Below are 24684 nucleotides of genomic sequence, written 5' to 3' on the forward strand. Positions count from 1 at the left end.
ATATTTAGCTGTCCTTAATCTAGATTATATTTAATATATGTGTTTCTGTCTTGATCAATTAAATTAAGCAGTAATACTTTCCCCATTATTCATAAACAACCCCCAAACCTTTATAAATAAAAATAAAAAAACAGGGGAAATCTATTTCGGCTAGCCTTGTTTTTTCAGGACGGGTCGCTTGATTCTCCTGAGATCTGGCAACAACGCCGCCGGCGCGCGAGTCAAAGCCCGAGACTTTGCGGAGCAGCAGAGAATCGGAGGAGCGAAGAACAGCACGCGTTGTTTCTATGGACCACAGGAATATATCGTTTCTTGTTCCCATCGTTTCTACGTTTGTTTCAATCGACCCTTACCGATTACTGTCGCTTTAGTTCCCTTTACTGTCCTAAACCGGGTTTATCTCTTGTTTTTCTTGTCGGACTGTAATTAATTTGGTAATTAAGTGTTGGTGGACATCCTCACCGTTGTTTCAGGACTGGCCATCATATTTGCGTGAATATTTTGGATATTAGATGAGCGAAAAGTTACATTTTGAACTGAGTTTTCTGCTTCAGCGGGGAAGTACGACAAGACTTTTGTCCGCCAAAGGACCGAATTATTTGTACCCGGTGGATGTTCATTTTCTCAGCATGAGTAAAAATACAACTTCAAGACATTGACAGAAATGCTAATGCTGCGGTTTATGGAGAAACATTTCTAGGGGGGAAATCACCCGTAGTGGACCTGGCGCCCTTCACCAGTCTGTGTGCACTTCAAAAACATTTAACTTCACCCCATGCACGATCATAATATTGGTTTAAATTCATCCCAATTTAGATTCATATGGCTTTGCCTTTTCAAATCTGACAGTACTTGAGACTTTCAGTTGAGGTCATTGCCTGCTTTGAATGGAACAAAAGGAGGTTGATGTTTCTGAATCTGCTTTCTTTATACAAACATTCAGAGATTTATGATTCCGAGTCTTTCAGATGTGGATGTTGCGGTCACACCATCTCCTCAAGTGCAGGGGGATCTAGTGAAGTTCAGCGCCCCACCAGTCTTTTGTCTCCATTAGGTCCCATTCATTTGTCTTGTAGGAGGAACATGGGAGTCCAGACGAGGGGAGCCTGGGTGGCAATGGCGTTCTCGGACTGGGTCAGTGGATTGGGATTTCTCTTAATCTTCCTGATGATGAGTTTAGCAGTGGATGCGACCAACATGGAGCCAGTCTACTGGAACTCTTTAAACAGAAGGTACGTTGGTGGTTGATAGAAAACTCATGCACCCAGATACAAGTTTTGCAACAAGTTCAGACTATGGATTTGAGAGTCAAATGATAGTAGTATGAAAAATACAAAATAAATTGCACTATTTGTCAATTCGCATTCATGCACATATTCCTAGCATTGAGCTAGTTGGAACAAAATGTTGTACCATAAGATGATTCTTGCCATTTCATTAATGTATATTTATTTTGATTTACCATTAAAGGATATTTTAGTCAAGATTATTGTAAACCACATAAAGGTGTCCTGGAAAACCTAAAAATGTAGGATGATTTCAAAAGTTCAATAGTCAATATACATTTGTGCGCCATGGTCTGAAGTTTTTCTTTGGCTGAATTTTTTTTTCTTCTGAGTGCCATTTCTGTAAAATGTTTTTTTTTTTAGAGTCATTATCCAGTCAACTGAAAAGTGATCGAACAATCATGGATATAGGTCAGAAAGTGTGGGAATTTTGTACATATAAATTTAAGCCCAGTTGGGACAGGGGTGACTTTGGCCAGGGACGCAGTCTAGTCAATGGTTTGGACAGACACCATCGACTGAGAGAGACGGGGGGCATTTTCCGGCTGGCTGCCTCCCGATTATGGGTCGCGTGCATGCCCTACCTAGATAAGCCATTCATGCTTCACCCACAGTGACACAATCTGCAAACCCACGCAAAGGTCCTCTAAATTTTTTCCATGCTGAGGATGCTCTCTGGACATGAGAAGCCACATTAAGAAGAGTGTAAACCTTGAGTGAGTGACAGAATTAGGGATTTCACTCAACTCTGAGAAGGACATGAATAAATAAGTGGGAAAAAAATTCTCGTTAGGGAACTACATTCTTGGTGTTTTCACAGCGATACATAAAACAGTTTATAAAAGAACCATTTTTTTCCTAGTGTGAAGAAAATTAAAAAAATGTAAAGAGGACTTTCTTCATAAGACCATTAATCCCAATAAAGAAACCTTTATTTTTAAGACTAGTTTTAAAAAAAGTGAACACACCATAACAGAGAACCTTTGAGGACAGAGAAATCAATACATTGAGCTCACACATCTACCACTCTGACAGACGTATGGTAGAGAAATATAATCAGAGGCAGAAAAGATAAACCTCATTGGCTAAAAGAGTGAAAAATAAAGATTAAACTGAGGCTGAGCAAAAAAACTTTCAACTTGTGTAAAGAGAAGGAATTCAGGGGTTTGGGCAGATAAAGTCGTATATAAAAAGAGATGAAGAAAGTCACTCATCCATATGAAATAAATGTTCCCTATGATATCTGAAAGGTCAACGTGTTTACTCGCACTCCACCAGTCACAGCCCTCTCAGGTCATCTTGCTCTCTTTTTTCACTCCTCTCTCATTCTCTCTCTCTCACACATATATTAACACGTATGCACACAAGACACAGTTGAATATTTCAGCATGCACACAGACACACCAGAATATTAAGATTTTTGAGATTTTTTTTTATCATGAGCTTGCTTTCGTAATGTTATGCATTTCTCGCTTGAAACTGAATAAAAAAATAAAAAAAAAATTATTTATTGATTGATTGGATCATGACACAGAATTGGAGAACAAGTTTGCTGAAATAATTTGGTAATCTGTTAATATTACCTAATTGACTACAAGTCTGGAGTTTTCAAACTGCTAGGGGTGTGCATTTTATTTTTTTAGGGCTGTCAAAGTTGATGTAACTTAAAATATTTATTAAATATATTGAACACAAAATAATAAAAGAAATACAATAAAATGTGAAATGCACTGAACTTAATACAAAGTAAATATTTTCCAGATTATATTTTTTATAATTTGCTTTTACAGTAACAAAGTACAGTTAGTAATATAAAAGAAAGCAAGCAAATTATATATTTTTTTCATAATGTCTCAAACAGTATACATTTTATATTTTAGGAAGATTTCATAATATTTTAGGGTTTGAAAAAAGTGATAAAGTTCAGTAGGAAAAAAGAATTGGAAAACTAACTTATTACTTTTATTAAAGATAACAAAGACAAACAGTTTTTGGAATAAAGTACAAAGATGCATCATTAAGACCAGAAATGTGCATTAAAATGTAAATAGGGTCAATTTTGATTCATGTTAACGTTAACCTGACAATAAACTCTAAAAGTTCTTAAGTCATGTAGTACCTGATGTCTGGAGAAAACCATTAGTATCTCCATAGTCTGTACTGAGAGAAAAAATGACACTGAAACAGGTCAGACAGGTTATGGGATGGAGGGGTGCGTGGGAGGAGAGGAGTGGATTTCGGCCCCTCAATGAGCGTAATCAATGGTGAGCACAGACTGTCTCCATGCATCGCTCCGGGGGAAGTTGTTGTACAACTCTCTGCCTCAAATGAACATTAAAAATTTAATCCTTCATGGCTTCCTCAATATTTAATGAATCAACTGCTAATTGGAGCCAGATAAAAGCCTTCTTAACTGGGTTAAGCGTTTCAAATTAAAACATTTTAAGTGTAGGAAAAGATACTTTGGAAAACTGACAGGCAGAGAACTGAGCCAACATCAGATCTTCAGACTTTTGACCGTTCTAGTGTAGTTGCAGTCCTTTTTTTTCTGGTGAATCTGTGATTGATTGGTTCTCCTTTGTTGAAAGATCTTGTATAGAGCTTTTCTAGGGACAGAGAGCAGCGCAAGATTAAACATTGTTAGTGAAATAATGGATTTAGGATTCGTAAATGTGCTTCACGGTGCAAGTCCCTCCCACATCTCCTAGCCATTTGTGTGTGTGAGAGTGTTTTTTAGAAGAGATAAGACCTCATGGAAAATGTTACATTGTTAAAAGAGAGATTGTGATTGTGGCATTAAATGGACTGAAAATGGAATTGTACCACTTGACCTCAGTTTCCAGGGGTGTGAGAGTGGGAGGATAATCCTCTGCACTACACCCCTCTATTAGTTCATCATATGGACTGCTCCATCATCAGGCAGGCAACAAAGCCATCTGTGAGGGGATTACTACCTCTATACACACTTTCTCTCTTGCACTTTTTCTTTCCGGGGTTAATGTCGTTCTCCCTTTCTGTCACATTCCCTTCACCTATTCATCTTCTTATTCTTTTCACTCCTCATTCATTACCTCATTCTTTTTGTGTCACTGCTCTCTGTCTCTCTCTCTTTCCCAGAGGATAATTTTATTGCTCACATGTTGCTCTTTCATAGCTCATATCAACTTTATCTCTGATATTTCTTCTACAATTTCTTTGGAAAAATACAAATATAGATATGTACAGTACAGTAAGGAGATTAATGTGCATCGCTTAGTCAAGAAACTTTGAAATATTTGAGTTCTGAAACCTTGAGGCTTGTGTGTAGGCAAATCTGACAACGTGATCTCATTAGCAATCATAGGTATTCACACACAAAGTGTGAATCTAGCACACATACATTTGCAAAGATCCTGAAACGTACATTATTAACAAATTGACAGCATGTGTAGATTGTGAGCATTTTACGATTGAACAACTTTAGAGGCATTCAAATGTTTATGAACCATTTTGGGTTCCTAGACTATTAAATGTATGGATTTAATACATTTTTAAACTGTTAAATGGTTCAGTCTCATTACATTTACAGTTGTAATAAAAATGATTCAACCCCCATTGCGAATCAGGTTTATTGGCAAAATGTACATACAGCTGTTTGCAATAAACAAATCAAACAAAAGTAGTTGAAATAGCTCAACACATCAAGTGTTTCAAGTGGTTTCCCCTAATTCAACTGAAAATTAAACTTTTAATGGCTTCTGCCGTCTCAAAATTATTCAACCCCTTCATGGCAAGCATCTTTAGTACTTAGTAGAACACCCTTTTGCTGTTATGACCTGCTGCAAATGAGATGTATAACCAGACACCAGCTTCTGACAGCATTTCTGAAAAATCTTAGCCCATTCCTCATGAGCAATGGCCTCCAGTTCAGTAATATTTTTGGGTTTGCGTGCTGCAACCACAAAGATTTTCTATAGGGTTCAAGTCAGGTGACTGTGATGCCACTGTAGAATCTTCTAAGACTACTTCTGCAACCAAGCCTTGGTGGAATTTGAGATATGCTTGGGATCATTGTCCTGTTGGAAGGTTCAATGACGCCCAAGCTTCATCTTCCTCAGTGATGGCATGACGTTTTCTCCTAGGATTTCCTGATACTTTAATGAATCCATCTTGCCTTCAACACGCTGCAGGTTTCCAGTGCCAGAGGATGCAAAGCAGCCCCAGAGCATCACAGAGCCACTGTCATGCTTAACTGTTGGTAGAGTGTTCTTTTCAGCATATGCTTCATTCTTCTTCCTCCAGACATACCGATGATCCATAGGGCCGAAAAGTTTCATGGCTCCACAGAACAGAATCCCAAAACTTCTGTGGCTTATTTATATGATTTTTGAGTACTTTTCTTGTGCTTTTGGGTCAGTAGTGGTGTACGTCTTGGAGTTTTGGCCAGGAAACCGCATGCATTTAGTACATGCCTTACTGTGCAAGCTGAAACCTCAGTGCCTGTTGCCACCAAGTCTTGCTGCAGGTCTTTTGCAGTCACTCAAGGGTTTTTCTGCCTGCCTTCTCAGAAATCTGGTTGCAGCCGTTTATAGCTTCCTTTTTCTGCCCCATCCAGGTAGTGTAACCACTATTCCTTTTACTTTGAACCTGTGAACTATGCTTCCAACGGTGCCTCTAGGAACATTTACTGCCTTCACTATCTTTTTGTGTCCTGTTCCTTGTTTGTGAAGAGCAATTCAAACCATTCTTTTGACATCTTTCTTACATGCAGTCAAACGTGACACTCAACAAGCCTAGCCAGTTCAGATATTTCATGTGTTCTAGCTCAAGCACACCTGATGCAACTAATGAAACCCTTGATTAGTTGCATCAGGTGTGCTTGAGACAACACCTGTTTTGCAGATGTGTGCTGTTGTGAGGGATTCTATTCAGGGGGTTCAATGATTTTGAGACTGCAGAAGTCATTAAAAGTTTCATTTTTCAGTTAAATTTGGGAAAACCACTTGAAAAACCACCAACCTTTGAGTTTAAAAGACATCTAATAGCCATCCAAACAGCCCTGACGTCTAGGCTAAAACAAGGCAAAATTTGGGAAAATGTAATTGACGTCTAACCATATCCCAAGACTAGACTAGCCATCAATTAGGTTAAATGAAATGAAACACCAAATGAAATTAAACCAAACACCTTGTAATCACTGTTGTCTTTGCTTACATGATGGAATATCTTACATCTCGCAAGTTATTTTAGTAATAACCAAATTCAAGGTTATTTTGGCTAGTTGTGGGTTACTCATAGCCGGACTATATTGGGTCTATAGTTAACCTAGATGGTGAAATGACGACTATTGCTTGCTGGGGAGCTATTTTAATTTAGATTACAACTGTAACTATAAAGATACTTAAATGTAATTGAAAGTGTTCAGATTTGTATGTTTCTAAAGCTGTGAGTATGTAAATGCTTGTATGTTTTAGATGCTGTCAGTACATACATATTTTACCTTTCAGTCTATATCCTAACAAAAAATGTGTAAATGTTATGTGTGAAACCTATATGATGTTAATGTGATCAGTTGGAGTTGGAGACCTTGAGATCTTTTGTGAAACTCTATAGACGCATAACAGTCCTTGAATCATTTTCTCTGGATAAACATGTGACAAACGAGATTTAAGCAGAATTCTCTGTTTACATTACTTATTTTATTATTAATTTATTTTCCCCCTCTATGGTTCTCATAAATGCATTTGATTTATACAGTACCAGCAAACCTTGAAACTTCATAGTTTGACTTTTTGAGCACTCAGTTTCAGTGTTATTTAGCTGGACCTGCTATCTTCACGATGAAAACCTCCCTCTCTTGTTTCACTCATATTTAATTTTCGGTTTCAAAGGTGCGTCTCTGGCATGCCTTCAAAGCCCTGGCATGATACTGTGCTGTGTGTGGAAAGCGTAATTACAGTTTTAAGATTACCCCGATGATTGTTCTGAACCGAGGGGGTTGAGAGTGGTATTATGGTGGACTACAGACACAAGGATTGCACTATACTTCATCTGTTAACATCAGCACCCCTTGTAAAACAACGTTTATGATGACGACAGTTGTTTCTTTCGCTGTTGTTCACTTTCGCTGTATGTCATCCATGGATTGAGGATACACAGTATTGGAGTTCTGATCCAATTTATTGGAAAAACTCATTCCTCCTCCTCTCTCTCTTTTTTCTACCTTGTTTGCCATCCTCATGAAGGTCGGATGAGCATTTATTGCTTCTGAAGGAAAAATGTAGGTAATTGGCAGGCCTTATATGTGATTCATGAACAATAGATTGTCAAGAAGCACATTGAAAAAAAAGTGAACCGACAGCGATGAGAACATGCATTTGTTTTTATAGACTAATGCTTCATGGTCATCATGTTAACATGGTCAATGTCTCATTACAGACCCGGACGGAATCTTCAGGCTTCCTCTGTGGAATTTTGCGGAATAGATTTAAATTGGTAAAATGTGTGAAAATCTTGGACCCACACACCTCCACTCTGCAAAGATGTGTATACTAAACAGGCCGCTGAACATTTTATCCTCAGTCTTTAAAAAGAATCAGATTTGGTTAATTCCCCCATGGCTCGGTTTCGAACATGAAAACGGAGAGTTGAGAGAAATCGCGAGAACAGATGAAAAGTGAGTTGGGAGTTATCCTCTCTCCCTGTGCCCTCCCCTCCCTCTCTTCCAAACAAAGGGAAGGTTATTTTTAGTGACGTTCATTTTTAATCATCGGAGTGTTTGGAGCTTTGATGAGTCTTTTCATGTTGGGCTGAGGAGTCAGCGGCCTCTGGGCCCACCAGCTCCCTTGAGCTCCTCAACCTGACCACAACAGAAGACCACCCAGATATGCTTTGTGTAGAGGTGCACAAAATGTTGTTGGCTGATCATATTATTTGCCAATAAGCTATAATATATATTACGTTATTATTTTCAATATTGCACCATATTTTGTTGTAATGTGCATCAGTGAAAAGAAGTTCAGTTTTGAAAAATGGGTTTTTGTGACCTCTATTTGATACTATTTTGTTGAACACCGTCTACTAGCTATTTTTGATCACAAAGACCCATCCTGTGTCAACAGTCTTTACATGTGCATCTGAGGGCTTTCATTTACACCACTGTTCAAAAGTTTGGAGTCAGTAAGATTTTATTCAGCAAGGACACATTCGATTGATCAAAAGTGACAGTAAATACTTTTACATTGTTACAAAAAGTTTGTTTCACCCTAATGCTGTTGCTTTCTATTCATCAAAGAATGTATCAAGGTTTCTACAAAAATATTGAAATCAGTTATTTTAAATCAGTAATTTTACTATTACTGTTTTCATTGTATTTTAGATCAAATAAATGCAGCCTTGGTGAGCATGATAAACTTTTCAAAAACCCTAGTGTACAAATCCTTACTATTGTAATTGTATACTTGTGTTCTATTAAGTAAGACCTTTCCAACAGTATGATGCGTAACTATCTAAACTGTATGGTATTTTACAGATTCCTATGATTATAATCATACATTATTTTACTAATTGTGAAACATAACATCTCTAGCACATTAAAAAGCAGCGTTTAAGATTTATCTAGATCAGAAGCTTTCAAATGACACCTGTTTGGTTTTTAATTAGGTAGCTGCTATAGTTGAGTGGGTTAAAACTCGAAAAGTGAAATATCGGTTATCGCATCGGCCACAGCAAGCTGTTGATTATAGTTTACCGTTATCACACCCAGAAGTTCCATATCTTTGCATCCCTAGTTTTAGGCTTTTTGTGTTTGTGTTTGCATATGTGAGTCACTTTACGTTTGTGGCATGTGGTTCTCAGCCACGTGGTAAGTGAGTTTCAGTCCATCAGAGTTCAGGAATGTGTAAGCTATCTCCAGCCCTTAGCTAATTAAATAGCACTGATAAGAACATGAAACAACACTCTCCGAGCCCTTAAGATAATCTGGGTGCCCTCAGCAGGTCTTGACGACCATAAACTCGACACACACACATACACGCATACACACATACACGCTTTTAAATGACTACATACTTTTTTGTTTTTAATCAAAGCTCAATACGAGTTACTGCAGTCTAGACCCACATGGAATCAGATTTACACAGAATGGTCATTTTATGAATAAATAATACAAATTGCCACTCGTTATGTTTGTTTATTAAATATTTTGCTCTTAAGCTTTGCTTCAGCTACTGATAAAAGTATATTCTTAGTTTAGCGTAGCACCGTATTTAAATGTATACACATTTGCACAATTTTACCTCAAAAACAGTGCAGATAATAAGAAAAAAGTTTACAGATTCAGTCTGGACTTGGTATAGACTAATCCTAACCCTAAAAGAAAACATTCTGCATTTTTAAAACGCTGAAAAAAGTTTACTTTATTATTTACTGCATTATTTATTAGTTTTACTTTTAAAGACAATCTGGGTTTGTAACTTCAGGGGATCTACGTGCACACAAACACATTTTTAGAGGATATGGGGAAGGGAAATATCCCTAGTTTTGTGCAATTACAAAACATTATAATAAAATAGTGTCATTATATAAACTCAAAATAGAGGTAATTTTCCACATTGCTGCAGTGAGGTGAAGTGTAATCGGTGGTTCACTACTTGGATTTGTTTTAGTTTCAGCTAAATCAGCCTTTTGTTGCTTTAGTGTGGCAATAGGAAGCTTAAATACTTGTGATTCTGCAGTGACGAATCGATAGTGAGTATAAACCTGATCCATTAACATTAAAGTTCTTAATCACTGATTTGAGAGGGTTTATTTCTAGTCTGAAGTGTCATTTTCCCCATGTAAGAATGTGTTTCTTAAATTTCCATGTAAATGAAGATAAACATTGTCATTTCATGCCGCATCTTTTATACATAAAAAGATCAGTTTCAGATGGCGGTGTATTAAAATCAGAGTTCATGGAGCTCACAGAAGGAGTGTTTCCAATACGCATGAAGACATTTCTCACTTTGATTGTCTGTTTACTTCACTGCAAAAAAAGGTTTGATTCAACTCAAATTTAAACCAAAAATCACCTTTTCCATGAATAAATATGTTTGTAAAATTCACCAACCCGAAATAAATTTCGCTTTGTCAGGCCTGATAACCACTGCAAAGAACGCACAATATTTCTGCAATTCACTTGAACCATGAACAGACAATAACTTTCAGTTTCTTCAATAAGCAAAGCTGTTTTTTCCAGTGAAAAGGAAAGAGAAATGCATTCAGCTCGTCAACTGGTGATCACATCACAGAGAAATTTTGACATGTTCAAAAGCCTTTGAAAAATCAGTGTAGTGTAGTCAGAAACAGATGTAGCATGTTACTTTTGCCTCCATCAGTATATTGTATTATGCTAAGATTTGATTTTTGTCCTTTTGCTATTCTGGGGTGGTCTTGGTAATGGTCGCCATGCTTCGTATGCCTCAGCAGGGGTCTGACAGCTCTCTGATAGAAATGTCTTCCGTTTAGACTGAAGGAAAACAGTTGGGATCTGCAGGGTGGCAGGATTTGAGGTTAACGTATCCATTTGCTTGAGCGTAAGGAAAACAAGATGAAAGATTAAATGAGCGTAAGATGAAATGCGCCGTTGTCCTCTGTTGTGAAATTAAAGGGGCCATACTCTACACATTGGACTACATAGAATGTCCCAAAACAGTCATAATGTAGTATTTCACGATCATTTTCTACCCTCTCTATGACCCTTTTAACACTGACGGCGGTTTGCAGCAGCCAGAAATCTCATTTTGATGGTTATATACAATGAAAGCCCCCACCTACTTTGCTCAAATAACATAAAGTCAGAAATATTATGCATGAATTTGGAATTATAATGAATGAATGGATGAATGAGGCATTTATATAGCGAATTATTATGATTTTCACTTCCTTTTCATTCTGTCAGATTATCTTGCTGAAAACAAACTTTGGGAAGCCCGGCATGGGTTCATGGATAAATGTTGTGTTGGTGTGAGTGAAGTGGAGGTTTGTTTATAAGTGAAAGGGGGATAACAGAGTCTGGATTCAAAGCTTCCGACGGCCCTAGAAACTCAAGGGCGGTCCAAAGTCACTCCACCTCTGCAGTGCAAGTGTAAAGGAGCCCTGGGATTCAAACATACCAATGAGAAGCATCAAACCAGCACAGAAACCCACAACACCTTCGTAATCAGGCCAACCACCTCTAACCTTTATCTAAACAGTGTGGGGTGAGTTCGCTAACCTATCACGATCCAGTTTAACCAGTAAAGAAAGCCAGATTGCCCCCCTGTGTCTTCTATCGCACTCAATTAGGTAAATATATCACACAGACAAAAGGATTAAACAAGCCTCTATAAATAACTAAACATATTACAGACAGTCTGATGAACCCAGTTCATCTTTAATGGTCAGAGTGTGCATGTGTGTGTGTGGTGTGGTCATCACAATTCAAAGCCTCTGGTAAATTGCTTGGTTCGATGAGCAGCGCAATGTAAACTGAAGTCCTAGTTTGTGTTCAGCTCCAAACAGTGGTGTTCTGAGTTTTCGTTTGATAAATTAAAGCGTCTGATTATCATATGATTTTGCCCTCAGTCTGATCCCTTATGTTACTAGCTAATGAATAGGCCAAGACCACATTGGCTTTGTTTGCATCTTGGTCATGTGTGTTAGGTGTGACGGATGACTGATTGAGGCCTAAACTCATTGTGTTAATGTATATGTTGATACACAGATCAGGTGCTTTTGCTGTCACATGATATTAACTTTTTTTTCTCTCACTATCTGGCTGACTAGGAACGTTTTTTGGATCTGTCTGTCTCTCTGTGCAATGGTGTCTTACAAACTGCAGTGTGGTTAATTGGAGTTTTGCTTGGATGTCTCGGCCTGATGAAAATGTCAAGCTTTATACACTTAGAGCGAGGAGTGAGGGGCCTACAAAATGCCTTTATCTGCAGTGGGGTTACTTGTGAGGTAAATTTTCAACTTCAGAACAAGACTCTGTCTCCGAATAGAGCTAAAATGTCAGTCTGGTAAATGCCACAGCTTTTTTTTTCCTCAAGAGGATGAAAGTATAGGAGCTTTTTAGTGCTGTGTCTCAGCTTTGGTCTTTGGTTTGACTGAGAATGTGCTATAAAATACTGAATAATTGTTTGCTGTGCTCAAAGCTGTTTTTATGAAAACTTTCATATATTTGGATATGATATTGTCACATACTCACTTTTTTTCCTTTGATAGACTGTTTCTATCATCTGTTTTAATGCCAAGCTAATGAATTCTCAAACCCTTTATATTTTCATTATGACATTTAGTATTTATCAAAGGAATAGTTCACCCAGAAATTAACAAATAAAACAAGTGAGGACTGGGGTTGTCAATCTCCAAAATGCAAAATAAAGAAGTGCCTTAAACATTCTCCAAAACTTTCTTTGGTATGTTCATGAGAGAAGTAGCATTGTTCTTTTTGAGTTTTCTTCATGTGACATTGCATATAATTCAGTGGGAAGAGAGGTGCTGCAATAATGTAAAATATGTGAAAAATAATGTTTTTGACATTCCCGCATTAAAATGTGTTTTAGTAGACCCCAAAAACCAAGGGTGTAATAGGTCTGCTTAAAAAAAAAAAAAAAAAAAAAAAATTGTGAATCCAACCCCTGGTCTAAATGATTCATTTAGGAATTAAACTGATCGAGTTCTCTGTTAAAGGTCCCATGACATGAAAATTTCACTTTATGAGGTTTTTTAACATTAATATGAGTTCCCCTAGCCTGCCTATGGTCCCCCAGTGGCTAGACATTTTGATAGGTGTAAACCAAGCCCTGGGTATTTTTGAGAAAATGAAAGCTCAGACGGGCGAATCTAGAATCTTCCCCTTATGTCGTCATAAGGGGAAAGGTTACCTCCCCTTTCTCTGCTTTGCCCGCACAGAGAATTTGGCCCGCCCATGAGAAAATGAGCTGCGTGAGCGCGATATTGTTTTTTCCTCGAGAGACATCATGGCTTGCAAACGAGCGAAGCATGGCAGTTGCTCAGTGTTTGGATGTACAAATGAACACAAAAGTATTTTTTTAGTTCCTTCATCCGAGCCTCTGAAGAACCAGTGGGTTATGTGAATTTCTGATGAATAATTGTTCAAGTTCAGACAGATAATCTTTCTCTCAAAATCATTCAATACTGTTTATGCATCAGTAAATCAAGCCAGTGACTAAAATATCGACTTCACATCGTTTCTCTTGGTAGGATGAAAATAATCTTATTCAAACTGTGATTAAAATATATACAGAAAGCGATCAAAGAATCACACAGCGCAAGTTTATCTGGACACTTGCCAAAACTCGTTATGAAATCAATGACGCTGTTACGCTGCAAAATGAAGCTCTTACTGTACTTACCTCATGTCTGCATTGGTGAAATCATTAGTGAGAGTGCAGAAACTGCATTGCAATGATAAGATCTTCATTCACACGATCAACAGGCTGTCATCTGCTCAATGCTCATCACTGCAACCTTTTATGTGATGGGAATAGATCTAAATACTTAAACTTCTCACGATTCGTTAATCTCGATAGCTGTAATAGTAAAAACATATAATAGCTGTAATAGTAAAAGTATTCGAGAGAGTTCCACATGTAATGCTAGCTATTTAATATGCAAGCATATCAGCCAATCACAGCAGTGGGCATTTACACTGAAGTCTCACAGCAGACACGCCCTTCAAACAGAGTGTTCAAATCAGAGGCTAAAATCAGGCTAGGAAAAATGCCTTTTATTTCTAAATTATTAAAAATTTTGATCTGAACATATTAACATTATAAGGGCACCCCAGGAAACATTATAAAATAATAAAATAAGCCATGTCATGGGACCTTTAACTCATTGACTCAATGATCCGGACACAGCTGTTAACATCTCCCTGAAGGGGAAGATAATGAAATAATAGCTTAAATTCTGTTTCTTGCACAAGTTGTTTGGGTTATTTTATGATACTTTTATGGTGCTTTTGAGTAATTTTTGAAACTTGGAAGTCCCCATTCATTATAATTGCATCAAAAAGAGCCACTGTTTAACAGAAAAAGTCATACAGGTTTAGAAAGAAATGAGGGTTAGTAAATGATGACCAAAATATTCATTTTTGGATGAACTTTCCCTTTAAGCCATTGGCTGCTCCCCACAATCTAAGCGATTCCAGGTTTTACTATTGTAGACAAAACGTGACCTCTACACACGCTCATTTTCATCACATTGGCAAGCAAAGCTATACATATGCCCTCTCACACACTCTCCAGAACCAAAGGGCATGTATATTTACGTTTTGTGTAAAAAAAATGAATGAACAAAAGGGCAGTTCCAGCATCAAACAGGCCTTGCAGTTTCACATGCACGTTCATGCAAGCAAATATCAGACTGTCAATCTCAGTTTCCATGGAGATGAACATTATTTATAGTCTGTCACTCACTCTTCATTTCTCTTTCTGCAGGTTTGGAGATGAGAGGGGCTACATACTCTACCCTCAAATAGGGGATCGTTTAGACCTTGTGTGTCCTGCCACGAATCCCTTGGGGCCGAACTCTCCCTCTGAGTATGAGTATTATAAACTGTACCTGGTATCCTCACGAGAGCAAGCCGACAAGTGTGAGGTGATGGGCGCCCCCAACCTGTTGCTCACCTGCGACAAACCTAACAGTGATATGAGGTTTACCATCAAGTTCCAGGAGTATTCGCCCAACCTCTGGGGTCACGAGTTCAAGAACTTACGAGACTACTACATTATAGGTAAGTGTGTGTGTGTTAACCAATATTGTAATGAAAAGAAACAGAGAGTGCAGTCAATTCCCTATTTTGGGTTTAGCTATTTTTTACCAAACCAGGGTGTCTGCATCTGGAAATTTTTAATGAAGCACCATCTATAACCATAGATGTATGTACAGAATGGGATTAAGCATTCGTAAAAGGAGGTACTGTGCCTCCATTTTGTTTTATTTTTTTCATCTAGCCAACATATTTGGGTTGCAGTGCAGTAGTGAGGCACACATATTCCAGGCATATTGTTCTTTGGTGTTCAAGATGGTAACACATTTTTGAGCCTTGTCATGTTGAATAATCTTAATTTCCACTTTCTTCTGATTTATTATTATTATTTATTATTTTGTCACCCTCTATTATAACTATTCTTAAACTATTGGCCAACAAACCAAATTTGACCCACATATTGTGTTATCTTGTGCCCTCCTCAAATGTGAGGAATAATTTTCCCTCTCATCTGACCTACAAATCAATCTTTAACCTTCTGCATTTTGGTTTTAATGTACAGATACCCACACATGACATCCAGGGAGAATAATAACAAGATATCATGGTCACCAATTAAGAATTTGTTTCCACGACTTAATTCACTCCCTCATTTTAGTTAAATGAGTTAAACGTGGCCATGATTTAACTAAATTAAAACAAGGGAACAAATTACTACAATGTAGCCATAAATTAACTAAAATGAGGAAGGGAATAAATAAAACATGGCCATGAATTAATAAATCGTGTGAATGAATTCTTAATTCGTGGCCACAATATCTATTTTTTCTTCCACCTGTCATGTGCATGACTCCGTATTAATGTTTTTATATCCATATTATTTCATGGGATTTTTATATCACACAACCTTTCCCAAACATTTTTAGTGGATGTATATATGCATGTATTTATTTATTTATTTGATTCACATCCATGAAAAGAGTTTTGTGATTTTTGTGTGCTAAGCTGTATGATAACTGTTCTTTTATAGTTAAAGTTCAAGGTAAAAACACTTGTATTTGTTGCAGCTACTCAAATGGCTCTAGTTGACTGCCATTTAACCCTTATGTTGTGTTCGGGTCATTTTGATCCGGAGAGGATTTTCTTTTTCCCGAAAATGTTAGTTCATGTTATCGTATTATACTAAAACTTACTGTCTTTGCTCAAAAATGGTATAACTACTTCCCAAAATGTTTGGATAATTTGTGTACTTTTGACCAATTTAAGCGCAGATAAATGAGGCATATGATCAATCAGTTTAAAAAATAAATATAACCTGATCTAATTGAAAGAAAACAAGTTGACAAAAAGATTGAATCCAATATTTGGTGATAATATAGCATAGAGAGCAATTTACAAGCAATTTTTAAAAGGCCAGTCGTTTTTTAACGGAAACACCAAAGGTGTTATGTGGGTAAATATGAATTTGAGAGCCCTGATTTAAAATAATAAAATATTAAAAAATGGTTAAAGCCCAGAAATAAGATTTTAAATCATTACTTCTATGAAAAAAAAAAAAAAAATTGAATGGACAAACATTTTAGGGAACATTTGCTAATTGCCCAAGTGCAATAATAACACTCGTTAGCCGCAGGGGTTCTGTCCCGTCAAAATTACCTCATAGTTGCTCCACCAATAGATGAATCCATCGATAAAACAGAGAATATGTGCGCGTGTTACTGTTTGTTCCCTAGGGAAATCACTTTTAATTAACCTATGTTGGCAGTTGTTAATCTCTACAATATGCCCGTAATGAGAAAGAGAAAGACAGAGCGTTGTGTGCTGTGCAGTTTTGCACACGCTTGTGATTATGTGGATCTTAATTGGCTGTAATGGGCCTGTGAGACTCAAGGGCATTTAAGAGCAGCTAGAGACATCAGCCCGTCCAATGTAAAACACACATGCACTGTGTGTTTCACTTCCCAAATATCCATGTATGGTGTCTGTGCTGTTATAAATCACAGATGTAAACTATTTATGTGTTTTGATATAGAATAAAAGCACAGCTTATTAATGTAGGTTTTTGTGGTTTCGTCCTGGTGTGTGTGGCTGCGAGTGATGCTTTTAGCTGGTGCTTGTTTCCCCTGTGATCTGCACTGTTTGAAGCTGAGATCTTCTCCCTGCTGAGTGTGTATCAGAGTGTATCAAACGCTCCGAGCTCTTTTGTCAAAACTTTGATCACTGGGCGCTAACTGAGCTCCCAGGGGAGCACTTTACCCTAAAAAAGCGTTCAAAAACCCACTGCATTAGAATCCCTCTCCAAAACCTCCCCTTTGCCATCCTATTCTGCCAAGCACAAACTCACATAGTCGATAATTTACAGTAGTCGCCTTGTTCCATTGCTGACCATTTTAACGGTAAGATTAAATAGTGTATTACCGTGGACTTGCATGTAGCCAATGCCTTTGTTTGCCAATCCTACAGCTACTCATTGATATTTCAGCTCTGGAGCATGTGTGTGTGTGTGTATGTTTGTGTCACACTGGATTAGACTTGTGGTGAGGGGTTGTTAATTATTGAAAAGGTCTTGTTGGTTTATTTATCAAGGTTAAGCTGAAATATTAGAGATGAACCCTACTCTGTGTGTACACAAATACATAACCTCCCAGTGTGAGTGAGTGACGCAATACAGCAAAATGAGTTATGATCAATAAAACTACATTGTCTGCTAGTGAGCAACGTCATTTAGATTTAGATTTTAGACATACTTTTTTAACTGAAGTTTCAGTAAATAAATGTAAGATTCAGATTTAAAATTTTACATTTAGATTTAACACATGATTTTGATTTGAGATTCTAATTAAAAAAAATGTATTTAAATTTTATTTATTTTTTAGATTTAGATTACATTTCGATTTGTAATTGCATTTTATATTTTACATTTGTAATTAACACTTAAGATTCAGATTTCATATAATTGCATTAAGATTTATGATTTATATTTCTTTTTAAGACTTGGATTACAGTTAGATTTGTACTTGTATTTAAAATTTTGATTTAATATTTTACATTTCGATTTAACACTCAAGATACTGATTTAAGATTTGGATTTAAAATTTGTATTTAGATTTTTGATTTATTAGATTTGAGAGACTAAGGCGTTTTGCGATTTCACCGCTTATCACTATCACTTATTAATCATCTGTCATTAGCTATATTTCAACTACAATTCATACTATTACTGTGATGCATTACTTGTAATGCATTACTTTACTCGTTACATCAGAAAAGTAATCTGATTACGTAATGCATGTTACTTGTAATGCGTTACCCTAAACTCTGCTAATTTCAGATAAGATTGAAAACACCTCATCGTTAGTTTTTCCACAGTCTGAAAACATCAATAGATCAATGTAGATTTCAGTCTGAGGTTTTCTCAGAAAGCTACGGTAGTAGATTGTCTTTTTTTTTTTACATAATCAAAATGATCAGCTAATCCTGGTAAATCGACTCTACTCTGGTAGACTGGAAGGAGCGTGAGCATTTTCTACATAGTCTGATTTGGGTTTCCCGTTTCCACAGAGTTGTACCTTCACCGGTTGTAGATCATTGATGGAATCAAGTCCTCATGTGTTGATATCAAAGATGCAAAATTCAGCTTGTGTGAAATTTTTTGTCTGCTGCATGGGAACAAACTCAATTGTGTTTGCACTTTGCAATAATTGAAGCTGTATTATATTTTTTATATATATTTAATATTTTTCAGATTTTCACATGATTTTATATATTCTTCATTGGTTTGTTTAATACACACAGTATTGCTGTGTTATTACTGTATTATATTTAATACGGTATCTCTTCAGTTAAAACCAAGCGCACACGGTCCACTTCAAATCTTGTTTTTCCTGCCCTAAGCAATAAAAATGCATAAGAAAAAAATACTGTCTGAGGTTATCATATTTCATGCATGAAAGAGTTAATAATATTTAAATTTAAGGTAATATAATTTTTATATAAAATTATTCCCAATTGTTTACCATTGAAATGTATTGTTACAGTAAAAATAATTTTTCAAAGTTGTGAATCAAACAAAGATTATTGGAGTATGTTTTACTTCAAAATTTCAGGTTTATTTTTTAGGTTTATCATTTAAAATATTCAGGTTAATTTCAATGTGTTACTTGACATTTCTATGTAATTATTTGTTACATAGAAATATTATTTGAGTGTTTCTACACCAGTAAGTTTTTCAGTGTGGTAAAACTGGGTCACCTTTTTGCAACACACTTTATTTAACATTTGGAACCCCGTACTTACTTGCAGTGTAGAAACAGGAGAGGTTTTCCCTGCTTGTCCACACACTTTATCGCATACCATCACATTTATGTATTTTTAGCGGTAACGTTTAGCATACCTTGCTGCACAGTTTGAAGCCATGTCGAAATTAAAACCGTACTATTTAATTTCACACAGATGCCACGCTGCTCTCAGAGTTCCAAAGTTCAGCGTTTGTGGATGTGTGTTTGTGTGCATGTTTGTGTGTCTGCCATGCTGAACCAGTGAGTTTGCCATCTGATGGCTATGAGTAGTGACAGGTCCCTCCCAAACTAGGTCAGCAATCAGAGCCCCGCACCACACTATGTTTGGTGTGTGTGTGAGTGTGTGTGAGTGTGTGTGAGTGTGTGTGAGTGTGTGTGAGTGTGTGTGAGTGTGCGTGTGTGAGCGTGTGTGAGCGTGTGTGAGCGTGTGTGAGCGTGTGTGAGCGTGTTTATCCCTATGAATGTGTCCGTTTGAATTTCCAGCTCTGTTTCGATTTCTGCATGTGTCGGTTTGATCTGAGCGATCTGTGTGTGTTTGTGTGTGTGTTCCTGATAAAGATCACGCTGTAGGTCTCAGGTTAATGGGATATAGACGGTTTAACACAGAGATTCATTAACCTTCTGGCATCTGCAGCTGCGCTTAAAGTCATTAAGCACACAAAAACACACACATATACATAAAAACACACAAACATACACACACCTGGCCTTGTGTAAATGTAGAACCATTCAAAGAGAGTCTTGCTAACATATGATCTTCTTAAATGCATTATGGACACTGGCCAGTGTGTTTATTTCATCACATGAAGATTTAATTTGATTTTATGTCACTAAACTTTCCACACAGCTAACTATAATGCTCACAGTGACATCAGACATAACCCGACACACACACACACACACACACACACACACACACACACACACACACACACACACACACACACACACACACACACACACACACACACACACACACACACATATATATATATACATATACACACACACACACACACACACACACACACACACACACACACCAGCAGCAGCAGCAGGGGTGAATAAAGGCTCTTTTGATGGATGGACGTGTGAGCAGAGGGAGGGAGATTACGGTGTGAGGGATTGTGGGAATTCTCCTCACCAGCTGTTCACTAGAGACAGGGTGGAGGAAGATGAAGGGATAGAATGATGGATGGAGAGAGTGGTGTGAGGGAAAGAGAATAGAGAATTCAGATGGTTATGTAGGTGAAGGCTCTGAGGAGTTGAAATGGAAATATTATTGAACATAAACACATTGGCTCACACAAATACACTCAAATACACTGTTTGATAAATGTATGTGCCCTTGCTGATTTATTGTTAAAGTATTAAAGTATTCATTTATTTTAACAAAAAAAATTACTGACCCAAACTTTTGAACAGCAGTGTACATTCACACTCTTTTGAAAATTTGTGAAAACATGATTCTGTAACTAAATGGAGACATGTAGTAATAAATCCAGATGTGCACTAGCTGTTAAAAAAGTTGCTGCCTTAAATTAAGTACAATCAACTTGGATGTTTAAGTAATTTCAACTTAAATTACATTAATCATTAATTAAATTAAAAGTAGAGAGTGCTTTTTTATCTATAATTGATTATGGTGATCTTCTATATATGCATGCAGCTACATCTCTACTTAGAAAACTAGATTCTGTGTATCATGCAGCTTTGCGTTTTGTTTCCGATGCAGAGTCACAGACGCATCGTTGTATTTTATATGATTCTTTATCTTGGTCATCTTTATATCAAAGGAGAAAGCTACACATGTATTTATTTATCGCAAAAGCTCTTTTAGGTAGATTACCCTTTTATATATCAAATCTTTTAATTTATTATACAAATAATTATCGTACTAGGTCAGGTTCCCACATTCAGCTAAAAGTCCCAAGAGTATTGTCAGAATTTGGCAAAGGTGCATTTTCTTTTTATGCTCCTTAGGCTTGGAATGAATTGCAAAATTTTCTTAATTTAGACGCACTTCCAACCTTAAGCATTTTTAAACGTCTTTTGCAAAATGTTTTACAGGACACTTGTAATTGTTTTAGTTGATTTGCTTTTACCTAGCTTTTGATTGTTGTAAATTGTGGTGTTGTCTTATTGTTATTCTTTTGTGTGAAACTCTATGTGCCGCTATCTTGACCAGGTCTCACTGGAAGAAGAGATAATAATATCTCAATGTGATTCTCCTGGTTAAATAAAGGAAATAATAAAAATGAAACATGCAAGCAGTAGCTAACATTTGCCTGTTTACATGGCCGCTCGCTCTAACATTAAGCTGGATAAATGTGCGCTATTATTGGCGCATATCCAAGGGTTCGTGCGGACTAACTCGGAGGCACCGACACCGGTGCGATCACTTGCATTTTCTCCTGATAACAACAGCATTTCATTTTTGGTCATAAGACAACATTCAAAACTGTAAAAAATAAAAAATAAAATAAAAAATAAATAAATACTTTTGAATGAACCAATTCAAGTCAAAAAACAAATATTCTCTGATTATTTAATCTGTATGAAAGATGCATTTCTCTCAACAAGTGCGTCCACTATACTGTAGAGACTACACTACACCTTTGCAGCCGACACTGACTCAGAAATAAAAATAAATTATTAAAATGTTTTGACCGTCTCCTTTCTGTTTCTATTTGCTTTAAGCTTTGTGTGTGATTGAGCACTTCATTTATATTTTAAAGGCTCAATAATTATAGTTTGGTATTTCTCTGTAATGTAGAAAAAAATGTTAGCAATGTTACAAATATAAAATTCTTTTTCAGCCCTGAAACTCAGACCATTTTCTGATGCCACCATTTAAGTAATTAAATGAATATCATAAACGTGCAATTAGTCGACTATTGGCTTAAATGAACGACTACTAGAAAAATATTTAGCCCTGAAATGTACTTCAAAAGTAACACTGAATAAGAAATTAAGACTTGTTTACAAAGAAAATATACTGCACTGACAGATATTTTTAACATGTTTATACTTGTGCTATGTTCCACACAGCTTGAAACTTCCAAGTAATGATTTTTGATTTTTTCCAAGTAATGACTGAAACAGTGCACGGGAAGCATAATTTCCAGACTTTGAATCGTCTTGTTTGCAGGAAATGTATTAGACCAATACAGGTTATTCTTTGGGGTATTTTGTTGTGGTCCTAACACAGTGAAATTGAATGAATTAGCATTAGCATTTTGTCCTGATCCGGACTGCTTCTTGATGTAGGTTCCATTGTGTTGGGTTGAGACTGTGTTGTCGGTTTCTATTACCACATCCAATCCGCTTCATCCCTCCCAGACCATTGACACACTTCTGAGAGGTGCTATTAGTCAACCTATTAAGATAATTACCTCAGAGGAAACGAGACAGAGAAAGAGACAGCCTTCCACCAACATACAGCACCTTTGTATTTGTAATCGTAGGTCCAATCCATTTAAATTTTCTTCTTTATTGAACGCAAAATGAAATGGATATTGACAGACAGAGGCCAGTGCTCCAAAAACCACTATAAATGTAGTACATATGATTTATACACTATGTTTCAAGTCTTCTGAAGCCATATAATGGATTGAAAGGTTTAAGAAGACTTGCCATATTGCGCACAAGTTACATGGACCACTACTATTTAATCCAAATTCACATCTTACTGAATAACAAATCATACAAAACCATGTCTGGGAATTTGTTTAGTTATCAAGAACTACAAGCTATATCAAACCAACAAGACACTGGGTAGAAAGCTTGTTCTTCAAAACTCTGAAGGAGACTTGTGAGAGGCCAACAGTCGCTTTGAAGAAGCCACAGAGTTCAGTAGCTGAGAATAAAATATGAAGTCAATCATATCAAGAGCTCTGGCCTACATGGGGTGGTGATACAAAAGAAGCCATTACTCCGAAAGAACCATGTGGGGGGTGAAAGCATAAAGCAGACCTAGAAGAGATTGTGTGGTCAGATGAAACCAAGGTAGAGCTTTTGAACAGAATTCAAAAGTGCAGACGCTGCCCACACCTTAAAACACCATGCCTGCAGTGAAGTATGCTTGTGTAGCATCATGCTGTGGGCCATTTTTGACCAGCAGGGATTGGGCATCTTGTTAAAATGGAGTGAAGACTGCATTGTGCCAAAATACAGGGAAACACTGCAGGTGAACCTGAGTCAGTGCTGAAAAACTGAAGCTTCGAGATGGTGGCTCTATGTAATCTTGAAAGGGGAAGATGGAGTATGTATGCACATAAAGATATCTCCATTGTTTCTTTTTAAGACTTTTTGTATTTACAACAATGTGACATTAAAATAACTAGGTTTGCATTTCCAGATGGAAATAACAGTGCTTGCAAGGCATACATTTAATTCCACATCACAGCTGCTTTGGCGTTATGACATTCAGAATGCTTTTTTTTTCTCAGTGCACATGGAATCTGTCAAATGCATGAATTGCAGACTGTAAAGGCATTTATAGATGGTTAACTGCACAAAGAAGACCAGTAGCAATTCATGATGCAAAAACTTCAGTGAAGTCAAGGCTTGCATAAATGTTAATTTTTATTATTAGTCAACTGGTTGGCGTAAATGACTGAAGAACTCCTTTATTTCTCACAATGGGATTTTATCTCACAATTGCAACTTTATATATCCTAATTAGTAAAACGTTGGTGGACGTTGGAGTTTTTCCCTCTTTTCCAGCAGTTTTTCCAGCTTTTACTTCATTTATGAATGGCCGTGCTCGAATTAGTGGCAATTCAGGGGCGGCAATTGTCACTTTTGATCAATTTAATTCATCCTTGCTAAATAAAAGTATTAATTTCTTTAAAAAAAAAAAAATCTGACCCCAAACTTTTGTCCAGTGTTTTGGCCAGTTTTAGTGTATATAAAAGTTTATGAAGGACAAAAATAGAAGACATTCTATGTTAAGCAGGTTTAAGCTGAATTAATCTCAGATGTTTGTGGGGATTCACTTTAATTCAGAGCTGAAGTGCTTAATGTTCTTCTGATTAGTACATAAACACACTCCCACCTTTCTAAAGACAGTAGAGTATGAAAACTGTCACAGGTTGTTTTATCGTGCGCATGGAAAAGTTTAAAGGTTTGTCTTCGAAATGCCTCATTTACACATTTTATACTGCACAAATTGAATTGAATGCCTAAAAATTTTAATAAAATATCACCATAATCATGATTTTTTTAATTATTATTTAAGGAGATTAGAGGTCTTCTGTTTGTGATGCTTAAAATAATTTCCACACATCAGCCAAATCCAGAGGAAAGATCAACCTTGAAAAAAGTTTTTCGCCAATAGGGATGATGCTTTCATTAATTA

At 36.7% G+C, this 24684-nt stretch overlaps 1 protein-coding gene across 1 annotated transcript in view; it reads left to right on the top strand.

Annotated features, from left to right (window-relative positions):
• Window positions 1-218: 218 nt before the first annotated feature.
• efnb3a (ephrin-B3a) overlaps window positions 219-24684 on the top strand; it is a 59002-nt gene continuing 34536 nt past the window's right edge. Inside the window, exons 1-2 of the mRNA XM_084103681.1 lie at window positions 219-1232; window positions 14753-15048. Of these exons, the coding sequence (XP_083959807.1) occupies window positions 907-1232; window positions 14753-15048 (622 nt within the window). The 5' untranslated portion in view covers window positions 219-906. The remainder of the gene's footprint in view (window positions 1233-14752; window positions 15049-24684) is intronic.

Source organism: Abramis brama, assembly GCF_963993115.1.
Source record: "Abramis brama genome assembly, chromosome: 25".
NCBI classification, from domain to species: domain Eukaryota; kingdom Metazoa; phylum Chordata; class Actinopteri; order Cypriniformes; family Leuciscidae; genus Abramis; species Abramis brama.